We start from the raw sequence: 21935 nt of genomic DNA on the forward strand, positions 1-21935 counted from the left end.
CAACAACCATAACCCTAACATCAACAACAACCGTAACCCTAACATAGACAACAACCGTAAAAATAACTTACACAACAACCCTAACCCTAACGTACACACCAACCATAACCCTAGCATACACAACAACCGTAAAACTTACATACACAACAACCGTAACCCTAACATACACACCAACCATAACCCTAACATACACAACAACCGTAACTCTAACATTAACAACAACTGTAACCCTAACATACACACCAACCATAACCCTAACATACACAACAACCGTAACTCTAACATTAAGAACAACTGTAACCCTAACATTAACAACAACCGTAACCCTAACATACACACCAACCGTAACCCTAACATTAAGAACAACCGTAACCCTAACATTAACAACAATCATAACCCTAACATCAACAACCCTAACCCTAACATACACAACAGCCGTAACCCTAACATTAACAACAACCGTAACCCTAACATACACAACAACCGTAACCCTAACATACATAACAATCATGACCCTAACATACACACCAACCGTAACCCTAACATTAACAACAACCGTAACCCTAACATACACACCAACCATAACCCTAACATTAAGAACAACCGTAACCCTAACATTAACAACAATCATAACCCTAACATCAACAACCCTAACCCTAACATACACAACAACCGTAACCCTAACATTAACAACAACCGTAACCCTAACATTCACAACAACCGTAACCCTAACATTAACAACAACCGTAACCCTAACATTAACAACAACCGTAACCCTAACATACACACCAACCGTAACACTAACATACACACCAACCATAACCCTAACATTAAGAACAACCGTAACCCTAACATTAACAACAATCATAACCCTAACATCAACAACCCTAACCCTAACATACACAATAACCGTAACCTTAACCTTAACAACAACCGTAACCCTAACATACACTCCAACCGTAACCTTAACATACACAACAACCGTAACACTAACATACACAACAACCATAACCCTAACATACACAACAACCGTAACACTAACATACACAACAACTGTAACCCTAACATACACAACAACCGTAACCCTAACATACACAACAACGGTAACCCTTACATACACAACAACCATAACTCTAACATACACAACAACCGTAACACTAACATACACAACAACCTAACCCTATTATACACAACAACCGTAACCCTAACATTAACAACATCAGTAACCGTAACATTAACAACAACCGTAACCCTAACATACACAACAATCGTAACCCTATCATACACAACAACCGTAACCCTTACATTAGCTACAACCATAACCCTAACATACACAACAACCATAACCCTAACATACACAACAACCGTAACCCTTACATTAACAACAACCGTAACCCTAACATAGTCAACAACCATAATCCTAACATTAACAACAACCGTTACTCTAACATACACAACAATCGTAAGCCTAACATACACAACAACCGTAACCCTAACATACACAACAACCGTAACCATAACATACACAACAACTGTAACCCTAACATACACAACAACCTAACCCTAACATACACAACAACCATAATCCTAAGATTAACAACAACCGTAACTCTAACATTAACAACAACCGTAACCCTAACATACACAACAACCGTAACCCTAACATACACAACAACTGTAACCCTAACTTAGATAACAACTATAACCCTAACATACACAACAACCATAACCCTAACATACACAACAACCGTAACCCTAACATACACACCAACCGTAACCCTGACATTAACAACAACCGTAACCCTAACATACACAACAACCGTAACCCTGGCATTAACAACAACTGTAACCCTAACATACACAACAACCGTAACCCTGGCATTAACAACAACCGTAACCCTAACATACACAACAACCGTAACCCTGGCATTAACAACAACCGTAACCCTAACATACACACCAACCGTAACCCTGGCATTAACAACAACCGTAACCCTAACATACACAACAACCGTAACCCTAACATACACAACAACCTAACCCTAACATACACAACAACAGTAACCCTACCATAAACAACAACCGTAACCTTAACATAGACAACAACCGTAACCCTAACATAAACAAAAAGTGCTAGCTTCAATAACAAACTGTATAACTAATATTAAACATAAACAACAATCCCAAACGTTTGCAACAAATCATTAACAAAAAATCATAACTTTAACAAAAAACTAAACTGAACCGCATTCAAATTTACGAGTACCTGGTCTGTGAACAGAAATTAAGCTTCAGATTGGATGCTATAGTATTTGTGTATACCTTATCTATCTTACTTCTGGCAATCAAGGCGTCCGTGTAATATTTTGATGCTTACTGCGTAAACCGCTCGAGAGGGAAACGGTTTTGGCTTTTTCATGTAGAGATGGTCACACAATAATAGTAGTAAATTTTGCATACAATTATAATAGATTATTGTAGGTTATGTTTAGGAATGGGTACCAGTGATAATTATGGATTGCTAGAATATGACATACACGGACGTCAATTTTATTCTAAACAGAAAATACCGACTCTCGTTGAAAACTTGAAAAAATCAGATTGCTAATTATAAGTTAGTTGTGCTAATACATGCATATTATATGAATAATTAGACTTATTATTTGATCTCAAATTATATATATTAATTACAGATTTCCAATATCAAGGAAATTAACTTGATTTTTTTTAAAGTTAGATTTTAAATAAGAGAAATTCTTATGTATTATATATAATATACATGATATACTAGGCGATATAAAATCATAATTTTACAGGTACGTGGCTGTATCAAGTGGTCTAATATAGGACGGAAAGGTGAATCTTTGCAGTTCGTTAATGGCTATATAACAAGCAATATGATGGATGATGGTACTTGTTAGGGGGGGGGGGGGGGGGCATTCAATCACACATTTTTAAAAAGAAATGCAACACCGTCTATTTTTCATAAATACTAATAACTGGTATAATGGGCTTAGTTATTAATTAATTAATTCACTCACAATTTCTTTTTCCATTTGAAATAATTTAATGGATGGGGGCGGACGTGGAAAAGGGTTTGGGATTAATTCACTCACAATTTTTTCCCAATACAGTGTCTTTCTCATACATACTAATAATTGGTACAAATCTACCATGGTATTGGATAACACCGTGCATATAAATGATGTACTAGTAAGTGCATACATGTATAATATAGGCGTACATAACTAGGCCTACGTGTGGATGGGTGTGTCGAAATAAATCTGATATGACATGCATGTTCTTTTTAAAAATGCTTGAAGTAGTCAACATCATCATGATCATTGGAAAAATTATGGTCTATGCGGGAATATACAAACATTGTAAAAAACATTGCAATGGGTCCTATGGCACACACTTGCTACATTTGTTTGATCCGCGCACTGACGGAAATATACGAGTACGTAACCACATTTCGTGTGACGAAGTCATCAGAGGAAGTGATGCATTGTAGTAAACAAAGGAGGCAGGACAGGCCTTTATGTGTGCAGACAATAATGAATCATGGTATGTACTTAATTAACAGCTGGTGCAGCCTTGCTAAGGTTTGTAGGATGCTCTACGTCTCCCCGCACTAAATCTGTTATAACTCGTAGAGATACCGCCTGGGCAAACGATACATGTACCTCTCGACTACCTCAACATCACTGAGGTAGTCCAACAGATTATTTCTATCGCCAAACACCCGCAGCGCACGTTTTTTATGAGTCTCATTCATAACATTAAACATTAGAAATGCAGCCATGTTGAATTATTTTAATAACCATAGTAACAAAGATTTTATGGAGCATTTACGACAAAACTTGGAACATAGGGTCGCCCCCGGGCGGTCGTAGACTTAAGGCCGAATTTCATCGTAACTCGTAAATCCTAAATCTTTATAAAACGGTCTCACATCGTAAGTTATGTCTTACGACTAATTTTAAGTCTTACGACCTTTTGTAAAACGGGCCCCTGAACATTTACCGCAGTACGCAGGAACTCCCATCGGAAACTTTGATTGGCAGTCACACATCATCGGATACCTGATATCGAACGATGACAGTCAAATGGATACTAACTTATATAGCTTGATATAAAACTCATGGTTTTTTTTATTCCTGCGATAATGTCCAAATATTAAGGCATACATAGCTTTGAAAATAAGCTTCAACCTTAGCGACAATCTTAACCTCAACAGCATTGACAGTAAACCTGAAATATAACTACAAACCATATCCTTCACAATTTCAACAAACACTACGAGAAACCCTAACTTGACAACACAACCAAACCTTAGCAACAAGCCATGACACTAAAACTAACAACAAATCCTACATTTAGTTAAAAATTCAACCTTAACAACAAAGCGTAACCTTAACAACGAACATTTCACAATAAAACGCAATAGGTAGATTTTGTCCTTAAAATGCAATGCTTTTTTAAAATCTGAATACAATATACACTTTGCGAGCATATGCAATAACTATTGCAAATATAAACATATTAACGCAAAACTTTGCTTTGAACAGAAATTGCTGTTCGAGTTTCACGGACTAAATAATGCACTACAGAAAGCTCCATCCATTACGAAATGTTACATCGAAAACATTGACAGGGTATTAATCAGTAATATGACGCTTACAGACAATCTCAGCTTGTCATGATATCTAGTTTACATTGAATTATATAAAAGCACTCTAACTATCAATTACTGATCCTTATGTCATGTTCCAGAACAACCTTGGGTAGTCAAAACAACTCATATATTTCCAACAAGTAGCAAAGGATATCAAAGCCGAGTTTTGTTGATCTATCTCTTTGCTGCATAATACACGAGTAAAACAATAGCATCATTTACATTTCAAATTACATTTTTGATGCAGTGCATGTCATATAGAAACCTGAATATTTAGCCGAGGTTAACGATATACCGATTAAGTAGCCCCCGTGTGATCAAAATCAATTAATATCAATATAAGAGTTTTCATGTACAATACAAAACGTATGATTAGTATGCCTATAGACCGAATCCAACCCATGATCAGATGTCTTAATTTCACAATTTAGATGAGGGTCACATTTTCTTTTGTATACATTCAAAAGTCCAGGGATAAAGACTTTTCAAGTACAGTGTTATTATGTAATAGAAATCGTCCCCAGAACTTGAACCTGTGAACCAAATGTTATGAATTTCAAAATTTTGTCTGAGAATCATTTATGTATCATAAATCGTCCATTTAGAATTGATGCTTTTCATAAATCTTCTTATCAATATAGTCTTGCTGTGGAATCTGAACCTTTGACACCTGCATTAAGAAGTCTTAGTGACTACGTGATCTCTGGGCGTATAAGATAACATCGGTACGGAAGTATCCTACTAATAACCGCCATGCCATTGCAAAGTCCAAGCAATACAATATTTCGTTTGATTACGTTGCACACGCTAAATCCTATTTTTGTTTCAGTTGGTCATGCTGTTTATAAGAAAAACTCACTATGGTTGACAGGCAATAATCTAAGTGCAACATTTCGTAGCATCATTTGGAATATTACAATATTTCACATAAAGAAATGCCATTAGTACCGCGACCTCGGCGTAATGCTATTGGTTGTATACTACCGATGTGTATTTACATCAGTATTGGTAATATGAGCACACACACACATGCATTTACATATGTATTGGATGTAGAGTGACTGAAAAGTCTCAAAGTGGGGACATACGTGCTTCTTCTTCTATATTTTCCAATTATCATGTTTATAAAACATCCGGAAAAAAACGTAGATTGTAAGAGACTTTGCTATACTGTGTACAGAGTTATTTTCGTTAATTTCGCTAGCTTTCGTGCAGAAAGTTTCACCTCGTTTTAAATTCGCCCAGATATAGTTGTGTTAAAAGAGAGACATAAGAGAAAACGGTTTCGCCCTCTCTTAAATTCGACCAGTGACAATGCGGAGGAAAGGGATGAAAATAAAATGGGGGCGAATATTTCCCTATATACAATACTAGTTTTACTTGATACATGTAGGTTAGTCAATTTAGATCCTTTACAAAGATACGGCCAAATCATAAGAAGTAGTCAATGATGGCGTCGATGGTATTGAGAACTAGACTAAGTATATGAAGTAGAGCATTGGTAGAACACACGAGATTGCCTACATTCACTAAATACACATACTACCCTCGCTTTTTCATTTGCCGTATTTAGAAATTCAATGATATGCATCCATGGAAAATTTACATATTCGATTGATGTATGTACATGTAAGGTTTATATTATAAGATACTGAGTTACTATGAAATTATAAGTTGACATTTCCTCTAAATGCAGTGTGTGGTGTAACGTTAAGAGAAACGATACTTACGTATGGTATTGCATCCGCTAGAGGTCGCCACAAACTCCTGGCCATTACCATTCAGAACTAGAGAGGACTGTTTTTATAAAAGTAAAAGGAATATTATATATAAACCCAAATAATCACCAATGACTCCTTACAAAGACGTATCGATACCAGTACTTACGATTGATCCTGAAATTAAGGAATGTTTTATTGTTAGAGGAACGAATTTATAAACCTTAAAATTCTGTGATGAGTTTTACACATTTTAAATTAACCACACTGCTAACGCAATGTACGTTTACTTGAATGTCCCTATATTCTATAACAATGTCATTTAGAGTTTTCTCTCTCTGTTTTATCAAGTAAATCATGGTAATCTTATTTTGATGTTAAGATTATTTATTTAACAAGATTGGTTACAGGGGGTACTACCCGTGCAACGTTAATCAGATGGAAGAGGGGTGACAAGTCGTTCTTTTCCGGCAATTACTGCCTGGACACAAAGATGCTGAGGCAATATTGGTAAAGCAATGCGAAGTAGAATTTCATTCTTGAAATATAGAAAACGTATCCAAAATCAATATTATGAGAGATATTTCTTAGATATTCTTTTGGCAAATAATCCACATTATTTCAATCTACGAAATCGTTTCGTATATCACTGTTCAACATCAGTCACACGAGCACATTAATTAATATTGTAACGCCTACGTGCAAAGATGTAGATTTATTTTACAAATGAATCATGTCAAACATAACAGAGGGCTGAAATATATTTTAATCTTCTTCATCTCTTTTTTGCTCCCGTGGGGATCCGGGTTAGAATAGGCCCTCAGTACCTCCTTGCTTGTCGTAAGAGGCGACTAAATGGGGCGGTCCTTCGGATGAGATCGCACAAACCGAGGTCCCGTGACAGCAGGTGTGGCACAATACAGATCCTCCCTGCTCAATGGCCATAAGCGCCGAGCATACACCGTAGGCCTAAATTTTGCAGCCCTTCACAGGCAGTGGTGACGTCTCCATACGAGTGAAATACTCTCAAGAGGGACGTAAACAATATTCAATCAATCAATCTCTTTGATTTTCAAGAAAAGAAGAAAACAGTATGCAGTGCCACATTACAGAAATCTGAAAAGAGTAATCTGTGTCTGATAAAAGCCGTGAATCGTTACTAGTCGGCGGCGATAGCTGTAATTCTGCTCGGACTTTCATTTCATCATAACCAAACTTTTGTGGACGTTCCTGGAGTGCGGCAAAAGAAACTCGATTTAGAGTATATTAAATATCTCGTTGACAGAGACCATTAGCTACTTGTGTGAATGTAGAATACACTGTTCTCTGACGAATCTTTATGTGTGCAAATCACATTACGATCTGATACAAATGTTAAAAAGTGACTTACCGAATGTATCTGAAATAGAAAACAATAAATATATATGAATAATTATTAATTATAGAAAATCGAACACACACATCCAATATATATATACAAGCACTGAAAATGCCAAGAGACATATATTACATATTACACAAATATCACACACCATAATTTTAATTTATTCTTTTTTATGCATATATATATATATATATATATATATATATATATATATATATATATACACTCTTCTGATGGGAGTAAGTACATGTACATTTGTTGCACGGGCGATTCTCAGCCAACAGAGTGAACAATGGACAATTGGATAAATAAATATAATTAGGATATTGTAAACAAAGGTACAGACTAAATTACGTTAGCAAATTCAACCTCATTGCTCTGTTTTATAAAAAGAATTTAAAAGGAATAACTTTGGCGTTGTAATACTTAATTCCATGTAGATAGATAGATAGATAGATTATATACATGTATTTGATGAAGGTATGTCTAGTATCAGTACTTGGTTTATCATTGAGTGACATTTCATAACCTATTCATACTTGCATCATTATAAGTGTAGATCTATATAACGAAAATAATACATGTATCTGCATTACCTTCGCATGCCCAAATCAAAGCTCGTTAAGAAACTCATTCTAATATAATTAATAGAGCCTTCGAAAAATATGTAGGAGGCGATAACATTATTTTTAATATATCAGTAAACGGTGTCTGATCATGTGAAATGCAACATTTATCATTACTACTTGATGTCGTTGTATATGCTATTTTCAACAGTTTAGAAATAAATTGGTATCCTAGAATTTTTCTTTACGGTAGCAATTTTATATATGCACGTAGTTCTATCTCAAAATGCAATCTAGAAGACAGAATGTATTATATTCTGCGTAGAAATATAATCGTTGTGGTTAACATTTATAAGAACGTTTAGAGAGAAGTATCTACTTTCTTAATCAGGGACAGAACCTGACAATTTTCAAGGGAGGGGATGACCCAAGTCTGTACCTTTTTCGCCCAAAAGTTAGGTTGAATGGTAACAGCTGGCCTGGTTTGTTTTAAAAATTCAATGAAAAGGGTGGGTGGAGGTCTCAAGCTCCATAAACCAGCTCTAGATCTACAACTGCTTAATATTCTTTCCGTATCTATGCATCATTATCGCTCCGCGAGACCTCCATCGCTGTTGATGAGACCGATAAACGGACAAGAAAAAAATATCATTGACATGAATAGCATGGTAGTCGAGTTCGATTGCCAGATAAAATTGGCTCTATTTATTGAGTCAGTAGACATTCGTTTTCTTCTGTTTCTATCAATAACAAAAATAATTTACAGGAAGGCACATCATGGAATCATGGGACGGTTATGACATTACGGCGGAAGAAGAGCGATAAGCCGTTCTTTTCCGGCAATTACTGCTGCAACAAAAATGACGTTTCCACACAATGATCCGAGCGTTCAGTATTATAATCTGTCGATAAATTTTCATGTTTTACAAGATATAAAAAATAAGGTTAATAACGGTCACGTCCAACGATCTGGAAAAAGGTATGCAGAAATATAATCCTGAGATATTCAATAGACATATTTCAAGTCAACACTTATCAACTACCCGCATTACTCAATATACAAACATGCATCACATTATAGAACATGTTCTGAAAATACTTGTATAACAGTCAACTACATGCACGGTAATCGTTTTGTATAGGAATCATGGAATATTGATGATAGTTCATAAACTGATTATGAATTTTGATTTGTTCAAAGAACAGTGATCAATTTCAGATACATGTACAAAATTCAGAGAAGGGGAAACTCGGAGCCCTGGATATACCAAAAGTGGGATCAGGTGCCTAGGGGCGGGCGTATACATACCCTGTTAACTGATCGCACCCCCGTGAGCCCTAGATCTTGATCAGGTAAACGGAGTAATCTGTAGTCAAAATTAGTATGTTACGAACGACCTACATTTATTTAACAATTGGTATAAAACGTGAGACAGCATTCTTATATTGTAACTTCAAGATAAAAATATGGGAGGAAACCTGAATTAAAGGCAGGGATATTTCATCATTGTACATGTATTGCAATAATCTCATTTAACTGACAAAAGGTTTTGTAGTTGTCCTTGGTTGATAGTGTTTGCGAAATAATGGTACATAGTTCGAGTTAATCTAAATCTCTATGGGTAAGGTAGCAGGGGACAGTTTCGCACCATAGGCCCGGTCAACTTTTAAAAAAAAAAATGGAAATACCCCATATTTGAAGTGATATTACATGTGTAAAAATGTATACAATAATTTTAGGATGCATGTCAAATGTAGCTGCGTGCTTAATAAAAATGTTGATATACAACATGTAGGTGTCACCATGATTCCTAGCATATAGATGGGTGCAAATACGAAACTAAGACACGTGGTCAGTTGCTGAAGAAATTCTGGTGAAAACATGCGGGGTCCAGCAAAAGGTCTGTAGCTGAGAGGAAAGGCGGATGTCCCCATATGAAAGGTAGATTTTGAGAATGGCAGATATGGTTCTTGATTGTGTACAGTGTTTAAATCCCCATGTTTGGTACTGTGATGGTGTGGGGGTGGTGCGGATTAGCCCAAATGAGAGAAATTCAAAACAAAAAAAGAGAAACCTGCTCAGAGCATGTTTTGTGCACCAGCACCAGTATTTATAGATTACATGTAATTTAGGGTCATAATTTATTAACTACACTAATATGAAATACAAATATTGACATAAAAGGGAAATATGATTTTTCATTAGTCTGTCATAATCTGACTTTGATGTATACCCCCTATCCACATGTTTCAGAACCAAAGAAACTATCCCCTGCCACCTAATTACGCCACTTCCGACGGATGCTAAATCAGTCACATTACACATTGTTGTCACTTCTACGATCACAGGACCGTCCCAGCCTCACAATGTCTCCTCTACGTACAATGTAAGAATCTATCACTGGTACAAATGTAGGTCCGACGCAGCTGGAGAAAAGTCATGTTTCCCCATCCAGAGGATGGAACAGTAAGGGTCATCAATGTAATGTAATAATCAAGAATTGGGTCAGCCCTAATCCAATCCAATAACTCAGTGTAAAAGAACGTCCAAGGCCAGGACCAACCCCTATACCGATACCGTATGAACATAAAGGAGCCCCCACAGAATGGCACTTCAGAACCCTGAAAACAAGTCCACTTCGCATGCCTTGAATTTACTAAACAATTTGGATAGTCCAACTTTTACCATCCAAGAGTGTCAATCGCGAGCCACTACGAGCTCGTTCGACCCATCAGGTCACAGGTACCCGAGACACTCAAAAATAAAACCCGGGAGAATCAGGTCATTGACTTATCTCTCCTAAAATCCGCCAGGGAATTGACTATATAGATAAGCAAGGCCAGATCCAAATAAACGATGGTACAATGTTGTAACATATTTTTGGCCATTTTTATCCATTGAAAAATGGACCTAGGTTTTTGTCATTTTCATTTATCATTAGATACAATGGATTTATAACCAGGTACATACACGAAATGTACGGATTGCATTATCCAGGTGCCCGGGCTGGTTTACACATGACGAACCGTTTCGTCTTCTCAAGGTCAACCTTCTACGCTATAAATGTTTCTTCGTGCCGCACAATCCCTCACGCATAGCTCTTATCCTTAGACGAATTTGACTCCACTTTTTTGACACACTGTTTTCCCCTATAATAGCTCTAAAACTTCATCGTTATTTCGGATTTCAAACATTTCGGTTGAGCATCACTGAAGAGACATTATTTGTCGAAATGCGCATCTGGTGCATCAAAACTGGTACCATATAAGTTTTACATCTGACCAATTAGATTTCAACAATTTTGTCTAAGGCGTGATAATGCTCAATACTGGAAGTATTATAACGCCGGGAATTCATGAATATTGTAGGATCATCTACGTCTACCATTTGTGTTGAACAACATTTAGGTGCACCTCTACATGTCTTTGATCAAAAGCACTATATAGATTTCCAAAATTGTCAAACTATCTACATAATTATTCGGTAAAAACAGTTATTTCACGGGGTTTTACACCTGACTTCAATTTATAGTACATTATGAACCCCGGTGTTATAGGGAGGTGAAAAAACCCATGATACAAATCCCAAAAGTATTTTTCAACATCCAAATATGAATTAAACTACATTCATGTACATCGATTGAGAATATAGAAAAGTTTGTCAAGAGTATGTAAGTTGCGTGTAACGCTTTTATAAATCTATGTTCACAAATAATTTTATTTGACCTCAGATCCTACATGTATATACATGTACCTGTATAAATGAAATCGTTTTTATAAATTTGTTGCTAAATGGTGAAGCTATACGAAGCCATTTGTGATTGGATCAATTTACAATACAAGATCAAAACACGTGCATTTACATGTACCGCCATTTGCTTTTGCAACATGACCAACACTCGCTATTTTCAAGATCGATTAGGTTTCTTAGAGTTCCAAATTCAGGAATCTAGTTTTGATAACGTAGGTTTGAACGATTTGTTGAAATGTTGACATTTTTATGTACCTCGAAAAATTTCGGGTCCGTTCTTGAAACAAGAACTTTCGGACCAAGGCCTCACAAAATCAATTTGGAAAGGTCAAAGTCACTTAAAACATATCAAATTTCCTTATTTCATCAGGCTTTATATATATATATATATATATATATATATATATATATATATATATATATATATATATATATATATATATAAACGTTCCCATCTCCTAAACCTGTCATCAGAAATCGATCATAATTGATCATAGATATTCCTTGAGAAGGGACTTTTTTGGAAAGGTCATTCAGAACACATGCCTTATATAAGTGAAAAGGTTTTTATTTCAACAGTTTTTTCAAAGGTATTGATCATATATCACAGGGATAAGAAATAGGCAAATAGCTTTCAGGCAAAGGTCACTCAAGATCATTTTATAAAGGTCAAGGTCACTCAGAACATAAACCTTACACATGAAAAATACTTCATTTCAACAATATTTCAACAGTTACTAATCTTTGGACCAAGGTCTCTCAAGGTCATTTTGGAAGGGTCAAGGTCACTCAGAACATACACCTTATATTAGGAAAAAGTTCCGCATTTCAATACTTTTTGAATAGGTATGAATCATATATCACAAGAAATGGCTTTCAGACAAAGGTCAAAGTCAATTTGTGAAGGCTAACGTCACTCAACATACACTTTATATATGAAAATGAAACCTTTATTTCAATAATTATTCAACAGTTACTGATCATTGTGCAAGTCATTCCTTATATGAAGTAGTTCATTGGATAGATGTGTTTCGGGGAGCATCGATCAGTTTTACTGACATTCTTGTCAACGATTGCGCCGTCATATTTCAGAAAACGAATTTTAAGGCCAGCAATGGTTTCAGTTCTTCGCCATATCATACAATTATTGCTGTTTTTGAGGTGAATACGATTATTTCGACACCTAAGGAGTACAATATTCACCGAGCCCGAAGATTGTTGTTTGCTTTAATTGTAAGTTTCAACGACCTATTTTTGGTCCTATGTGGAAAAAATAATTCCTTATGTTCACCTGGAAGGTCTATTTTTGGTCCTATGTGGAAAAAATAATTCCTTATGTTCACCTGGAAGGTCACGTTCAGGTAAACATAACGTAGTATGATTTCTACATTGTTGGATCTCAGCTAGTTAGAGAGCTAGGAATTATTCAATCATATAATAAATAATCTTTACTTAGAAGCTAACTAAACGTTATGTTCAACAGAGGTATCATAGTTTAAACTCTGATGACGACAAACGTTTTAAATAGAATACGGATTTTTTTTCCGAATTATGTAATCCCGTTATACTTACACAAACCGTAGAGTCAATGTCTCCACTTGATGTGAAAACCTAAATTTCACAGATCAGCTACGAGATATCCGAAATCAAAACTTACCGATGCTGTCGGAAACAGATAATATCATAAATTTGAAATACAAAAATACATCATGAACATGATTTCCAAGGACATCATATTACTCTGAATGATTTTCATCATCAAAATAAAAACCTATCCTCTGAAATAGATTTATGAACCGATATTTAAAGTCAATAACACGTTGAGACGTTGACTCTACGGCTTGTGTAAGTGTAACGGGATTACGTTATACCGTACACCATTATTCAAACACTATGACCACAGAAACTCTGCAGAGGAGCCTGAGACAGGTCCTGTGTATATCAAAACTATAAAAAGCATGGACAGGTAGATTTCTACCATGTTCTGTCTCTGTGTATTTCTTTGAGTGCCATGGGATATAGCAATTGACACCTTGGTAGACCCTGGCCACTCCAGGTAAATAACATCTGTTTAGATTAGGCTCCCCCTACATTTTCAATGACCGTACGGTCATATGGGTCTTTAAGGAGGTACTCTACATCGCCATAATGGCTGACTTCCTTTTGAAACATGGATGAAAATATAAATATCAGCAATATTTTTCTATTCATTTAATAAATGTTCGCCTAGCTTAGTAGGTTAGCACGTCTGCTGCTGAACTGTAGGTCACGTGTTCGAGTCAAGCAGGGGTTTTAAATTTTTCTCAGATTGCTTTCTACTTACATGTGTAAACTGCATTTTTTTTTTTTACTAAATTAAGTAAATTTGAAAGTTTTCAATTTCAAAATATTGTTGAACATATTCTCCACTTTTCATTCATTTCAAATTTCTCTGGTGTAGCACACCTCCTTAAAAAGTTTGACGTTTCATCTTTTCAACCATAGTTTAACGTAGTTCGCGGGTTTACTGGTCAAGCATTTTCTTCCAACACCTCCTTGAAAATTCATCATCTTAACCTATATAGAATTAATAATAATTTCTGAAAATTATATACATGTAAAACTCGTGTTTTTGTCTAATTTAATTGATCGACAAAGGTGTCGTAGTTTAAACTCTAATGTAGCGTTTTGTCAATGAAAGATATTGGGGTTGACGTAATCTTTGTCCTAAGTATAAAATGAGATAACCGACGAAAAATAGGAGTAACAGATAACTCAAATTCGATTTAAGAAAACCGATTGACAATTTTCGAAATTAAGAAAAATACACTTTTGCGCAATAACGTCATGACGTGAACACAACTCATAATTGTATAAATCCTATACTTATAACGTAGGTATCGTCATACATACATGTACCGGGGGTATTTAAAAAAATCAATATACTCGAGTGCTATTTTCAGTACAAAATAGTAATTTTGAATTAAACCCCTGTTGAAGGTACATTTACATTTACACACGTAACTATGCAATACTGATGTGTTTACGTCATCAAGGAAAATCCAACTAGATCGCTCAATTATATTCATGTCACATTTTACTAATTTGTGTTTTCTCTCTCTTTTTTTTAAATAGGTAATTATTTAATCCATATTTTAAATTGTGCTACCGTATATACTCGCCTATAAGTCGGTCCGCCTATAAGTCGGTTGTATTTTTTAAGGTTATTTTGTAGGAATTTGCCATTGACCCGCTTATAAGTCGGTACAAATTTTTGTCAGAATCGGTTGACAATTTCAAGTCAATGCTCTAGTGTTTTTACCTATGTTTCAAAAAATATTTTGAGAAATTAATAATTATGAGGTGCTCAATATCCAAGCCATATCTGTTTGAGGTTTAAACACAACCCTTGATCTATTATGGACAATGATCCCTTGTTTACCTACGCAATTATGGTGTCCTAATTACCAGTACCTGACACCATGTTTACTTAGTGGCACATGCCTCACAGTTATTGTGGGGTTCCAGTATAATTCAATGTATCAACAATAAAGTTTTTAAGAGTCAAGAATGATGATCTAACTTATCTGTTAACAATATTCAATCTTTTATGAAATATATTTCAGCCGGTATACATATGAATATTTCAATATTAAATCGGTTTCGTAATTCAATTTTACCGATAAACGATAGATTAGTTGAATTGAAAGTATTAGTTATTGGTATGTAAATAATTTTTAACAAGATAAAAATATCTAAATACTTGTACTTTATACATAATTTTAAAATACATAAACAATACAATAAGTCTAGATATTTGTGAACAATAATCATTTGTGTGGTAGTCCATGATAATCGTCGGAGTTGTTTAAAAAACACTACATTACGCCGCCTACAAAAATACCAATCTTCTTAGGACGCGCCTATAAGTCGGACATAGAGTTTTGGACCAAAAATTGACTCCCAAAAATCCGACTTATAGGCGAATATATACGGTAAAACCTTGTGCTTATAAGTGTCGTATTTTTTATTTTTACATTAGCAAACCCTCAAGCCACGTTGAAACAGATCTATCGGACTACTGCAAAGTTTTATTATTTTTGCTTGTTTAAAATTTTTGTTTCATAGTTATTTGTGTGTGTGTGTGTGGGGGGGGGGGGGGGGGGTTGGCCTTGGTCGATCACAGTTGATTTTAAGTATGCACAAACGTCGAAAAGATCCAGCCGGAATATATGGCCGCGGATAACGGCGCACTACATAGTAATCAACAACTTTTTTTTACTGCAGTATTCATCTTATTAGGCGACTGACGCATATCCTCGTACATATATGTTTTCTTCTGAATTGCTTTGACCGAGTTTAGATACTGCAGCGCCGAAATTTCCAACGCATTTTCTTTAATGGTACAAAATCGAGTTTCTTGTTGTTATGCACTTTACATGTAGTTATTGGGAGGTGAATTTTGTTCAAGTTTCCTAGGTCATCCCACTTTTTTACAAGCTCAAACTAACTGCACTAAAGGCATGTAGTAGTGGACAGTGATTTCGTTAGCCAGGGATAATTGTGATTATAAATGTAAACAACTTACAAAATTATGTTTATATTCAGACCAACCTGCTATCATGATACAAAACCAATCCTATCGTCTTTTGAAAATTGGAAAATAGATGATAAAGTAAAGTCAATAGAATTAAGTACCTTTTACAAGGTCTCTATTTCCATGTAAAATATTTAAGAAAATCGCGATGTGTATCACGGTATGAATAATCATATTCAATCAAAGGTTTCCACAATGAAAATTCATTAAGTATTAATCCGCATTGGTGTCATCTGGACTGGAACGGCGGCACAGATCACAAGTTGTACTCTAGCGGTTGTAACAATTTCCAATGATCAAATTTGCTGAAATTACCTGCAATTTCTAAATGCGATTAAGTACGGTGTGATTTTTGTACATGAAAGGATAGATGCGCTAAAGCGATAATCAGGAGGATGCACCATGTACTGTAATGCCTTCAAAACATGGTTACCCTAAAATCTGTAATGACGAGACATCGTCTACAAACGGAATACGGAACAAGCGATTCTCTTTTGAACATAGATGCTGAATTATGTACCTAGTGCTCTTAGGTCTGGGTGATTAAGTGTTAGAAGCTGTTTGTGATATGTATTTTATTGAGATTTCAGTTTAGTTATATAGTGACCGATGTTCAATGTTACTAGATGATGGAGAATTGAGATAGTGGTGTACCACTTGGTGTACCAAGAATATCCAAAACGTTGTGGATATAGACCGTGCGCTTACTCAATTTTACAAATGGAGAAAATGAATGCTTGATATTAGATACATAAATACGTAGCTTTTCAGCATAGTCAAAAGTGTGATTTCCGTGTATAAATGTGCAAGTGTGAAAATAGCGACATTCAGTAAAGTTCAGAGCGCAGGGTCCTAGTAGCTTCTTCCTCGCGTCGTCTCGCAATCACGTGACAGGTACAATTAGACACGTGACTGGAATAATTTGAAAGAACCCCGGTTCTACAATTTTCCTTTACGATAAAGCCCTCTCATCAATACCCAGCATCCCATTAACTATTCCAACTCTTCGTCAAATTGCTTTTGTATCCAACTTGCTGAGAGTTCCAACGCTCTACATGTCTCTGTCATAGTTCTCGCAGATTTCGAGAAAATACATAAATAGCACATTGTTTTTTTTGTTGAAAATTATGCTATTGAATTCTACATTAAAGAAGAATCATAATATTAAAAAGAAAAAACTGGGTAGTGATTTTAAATTTAGTTACCTTTTTGCACTTAAGATTTACTAACGAACAATACACATGAACTAGATATGTCTATTGGTGTCAACACAAATCAATCATTACATAAAATAAATACACATTATAAGTAACACAAATCAATCATTACATAAAATAAATACACATTATAAGTAACACAAATCAATCATTACATAAAATAAATACGCAGTATAAGTAACACAAATCAATCATTACATAAAATAAATACGCAGTATAAGTAACACAAATCAATCATTACATAAAATAAATACGCAGTATAAGTAACACAAATCAATCATTACATAAAATAAATACGCAGTATAAGCAACACAAATCAATCATTACATAAAAGAAATACACATTATAAGTAACACAAATCAATCATTACATAAAATAAATACGCATTATAAGTAACACAAATCAATCATTACATAAAAGAAATACACATTATAAGTAACACAAATCAATCATTACATAAAATAAATACGCAGTATAAGTAACACAAATCAATCATTACATAAAATAAATACGCAGTATAAGTAACACAAATCAATCATTACATAAAATAAATACGCAGTATAAGTAACACAAATCAATCATTACATAAAATAAATACGCAGTATAAGTAACACAAATCAATCATTACATAAAATAAATACACATTATAAGTAACACAAATCAGTCATTACATAAAATAAATACGCAGTATAAGTAACACAAATCAATCATTACATAAAATAAATACACATTATAAGTAACACAAATCAGTCATTACATAAAATAAATACGCAGTATAAGTAACACAAATCAATCATTACATAAAATAAATACGCACTCATGACTAACAATACAGATATGAAAATCGATTCATGAATTGAAATGGCCGGGTTGCTTTAAGATACATGTATGTTTGAGGAATTGGTTACACAAAGTGGGTACCAGGCTAAAAATGACCACGTTCAACTACATGTAGAAGCAGATTTTTCGAAGAATGTCTGATCACTTTCAATATGCCACATGCACATCTTCAATGCTTCAATAACAGCTGTACAAAGTCAGAAGGATGTCAAAAAAAATGTTGTTAGACGAGTTGAGTACACAAATTCAAGACGTGCTTAAAACTGACCAACTGCATGTAAATTTTTCGAAAAATGTCTGATCACTTTCAAAAAGACACATGCACAGCTTCAATGTGTACATAACAACAGTACAAAGTTTGAAGAATGTCGAGTTAGAGGTGTAAGGGAAGTTGATTATACAAAATAGGTACTGTCTATTCTAGAAAGGCTTAATTTAATTTGATTACATAGAGAAGGTACAATATTACAGGGACATCCCCGTCCGCCCGCCATTCACCATTCTATAAGCAGTATGGACGTTGAGCAATCCGGCCAAAAAGTTCAATATCAGTAGCTTGGAGATATATAATGACCTTTTAACATTTATGATATGGACAAAATCATCATATGGAATTTTGAGTGTTCAAAAGAACATGCATGTAGTACAAATATTGTCATTCTTTTTAATTGAACATAAATATAAAGCATTGCCTTAACATTTAAGATGGACCCATCTACCACCTTCTGGAGGACCTATCCATCCCCGTCTCCAGGAGATCCGAGGGTCGACTAGTACCATCGTCACCTCGCCGCAACAAACCTAGTGTAGCAGGGCCCCTACTGGGCAGTCTATACTATAAATCTACACCATCATCAACAATTAAGATGAAAGTGAAGATAGTTGGGGTTATTGATAAATTTTTAAACTATTGGCCAAAATGCTAAATTTTGAAACAAAATTTCGGGTAAATCAATATACATGTACATATACTTGTTTATAGTACGGAAGTCTATTAGTATCATTAGTATCCAGTAAAAAAAGCCAACACCTTCCACTATCTTGTAATTACGAGATGATTATGTCGTAATTACGAGGAAATATATCAAATTATCTGGTTCAGATTCAGACCCCTTTCTATATTTATGGTATCGCAGAGTTCAAGCCCGAAACGAACTTAGCACCTATGACTAGATTATGTACATATATGTATGAAACTCAAACTTAGATTGTATACTCTGTGGAATTTGAACTTTAAATTTAAACGAAATCTTAATTCTGAGCTTAAGGTCAAATCTACAAATATTTCATATCCATCATATACATATGTATCATTACAACTCTAGCAATAAGACTAATTGCATGTTTCAAGATTTGAAAAAAACAAATCCATTTTAAAACACATTTTCATTTTAACCTAGAATGTTAAGAAACATGTCTATGGTCCATGTGTTGCGGTACTTTTTTTTTAAAAGACAGCAACTTGTTTCAAATATAGATATAAGGAATCACTGTCTGGTTTGTAGGTAGGTGAGGTGATTAAATATAATAGAAAACGTGATAATTTATGCATACTGACCTCGCCGTAACGCTAATTATCATGTTTTCTATAAAATATACCTATAGATTCCGGTCACACATTGACAATGATTATTTGAATTTAGATATACATGTAAAAATAAAGGTATTTTACCAGAAGTTCAGGTTATATTCATTTAAAAGAGAGAGAAAAAAATGAAGAAAGCTTCTAGAGAGAATACGGAATTCTGTAAGACTCGGTCCAGTTTCCGTACCCGTTCTTTATCTGAAAAAGCGTCAAGAAGAATCATCGATCCACAGAGTTTTAGGATGGTCTGTACTGCGGCTGTGTTGTTGTTAAACATTAATGTGACTTTGTTTTCGGAGTAGAAAAACAAAACAAATCACCAGCAACAGTTGGCTTTTTAAATATTCCAGTATACACGTAATAAAAAATCTTACTCACGCTGCCCTTAGCCCAACCATTATGGTGAGGGATTTCCTGTTGAAGTTGACAATCATAAGAAGTGTCCATTGCCATTGTGTAGTTCATTGAACATTTACCACCTACAAACAAGGAAAGTGTACAAATATTTTTTATTAGATTCTTAGTTATGTTTTGTTTTCTTTCTAATCCACACAATAGTTAAATAGTTCATCAATGCACGTGTATGTGTTACAATTTCAAAAGATCTTTTTTCTTTTCGATGACTTGTTCAATTTTTTTTAAAAATATTTAAGATGAATATCTGTAAAATTATATTGTTCGTTATTAATATTATATTTTCTTCTTTCTTTCTCCCTTATGACGTTTCATTATGAATATAATAAGTTTCCGTAGATTTGTAGTGTGGGTCGTTTATCCTGCAAATCAAAAAATATCACTATTGAAATCAGTGGAAATTCGGAAACGCATTCCAAGTATGTTTCAAAGATAATATCAATTATCGTTAAAAAAAACCCACAGCACTATATACCAGCTATATGTGTACATATATCTTATAATAAATCAATTTGAAAACTACTTACAGTCAATTTCTCGTTTATAATGTTTATTTCCTGGATCGCTTGTAGTAAACGCTGATGACGTTGCGGATAATGAAAGCAGACGACAATTCTCCGTTGAGACACTTTTAGAAAACGTAAAACTGTAGCACGATGGGAACAAATCACACAGCGTTGCACAATGAAGAACAGTTTCAGCCGCCTCAAGACTGATTGGAGCAGACGGGCTTCTTTTGTCAGTATTGGCAGGAACAAGGGTAAAATATTTCCCAAAACACATACCGAAGCTGAGGATTCCACTAAAGAATTGCAACAAACCTTTCACAGATACCATGTCTTCGGTCTCACGTTATGATAATATGTTATCTTCAAAGAAAAGTAAAAATTTATATTTCAGTTTTAAGCTTTAAATTGCACAACTGCAATTATGCATTGATCAATTGTTGCGGGTTTGCATGCAGATCAAACTCTTCGGTCTGTCGACGTCCTCTCTGATTTCTGATGATGACACACAGAATGAAACTACAAATGATCTCTGAAATCCAGTGTCAGGCCAAGATGATCGCATCAAACACGGAAGGAAATAATAAAAAGCAGCAGCCTTGAAGTTGAAAAGGAGGCGCCCAATTTTCAACCACATTAAGATTATGAATTGTTGCATCGACTGCGACACTTAGGTGAAACCAGCCAGTTTTAATTTAGA

At 34.8% G+C, this 21935-nt stretch overlaps 1 protein-coding gene across 1 annotated transcript in view; it reads right to left on the reverse strand.

Annotated features, from left to right (window-relative positions):
* The window catches only part of LOC130048735 (uncharacterized), a 49322-nt gene extending 27387 nt beyond the window's left edge, over positions 1-21935 (reverse strand). The window contains exons 1-4 of the mRNA XM_056145775.1: positions 21257-21935; positions 20690-20794; positions 6566-6573; positions 6409-6475 (exon numbers count right to left, since the gene is read on the reverse strand). Of these exons, the coding sequence (XP_056001750.1) occupies positions 6409-6475; positions 6566-6573; positions 20690-20794; positions 21257-21566 (490 nt within the window). The 5' untranslated portion in view covers positions 21567-21935. The remainder of the gene's footprint in view (positions 1-6408; positions 6476-6565; positions 6574-20689; positions 20795-21256) is intronic.

This window comes from Ostrea edulis, chromosome 7 (assembly GCF_947568905.1).
Source record: "Ostrea edulis chromosome 7, xbOstEdul1.1, whole genome shotgun sequence".
Classification (NCBI taxonomy): Eukaryota; Metazoa; Mollusca; class Bivalvia; order Ostreida; family Ostreidae; genus Ostrea; species Ostrea edulis.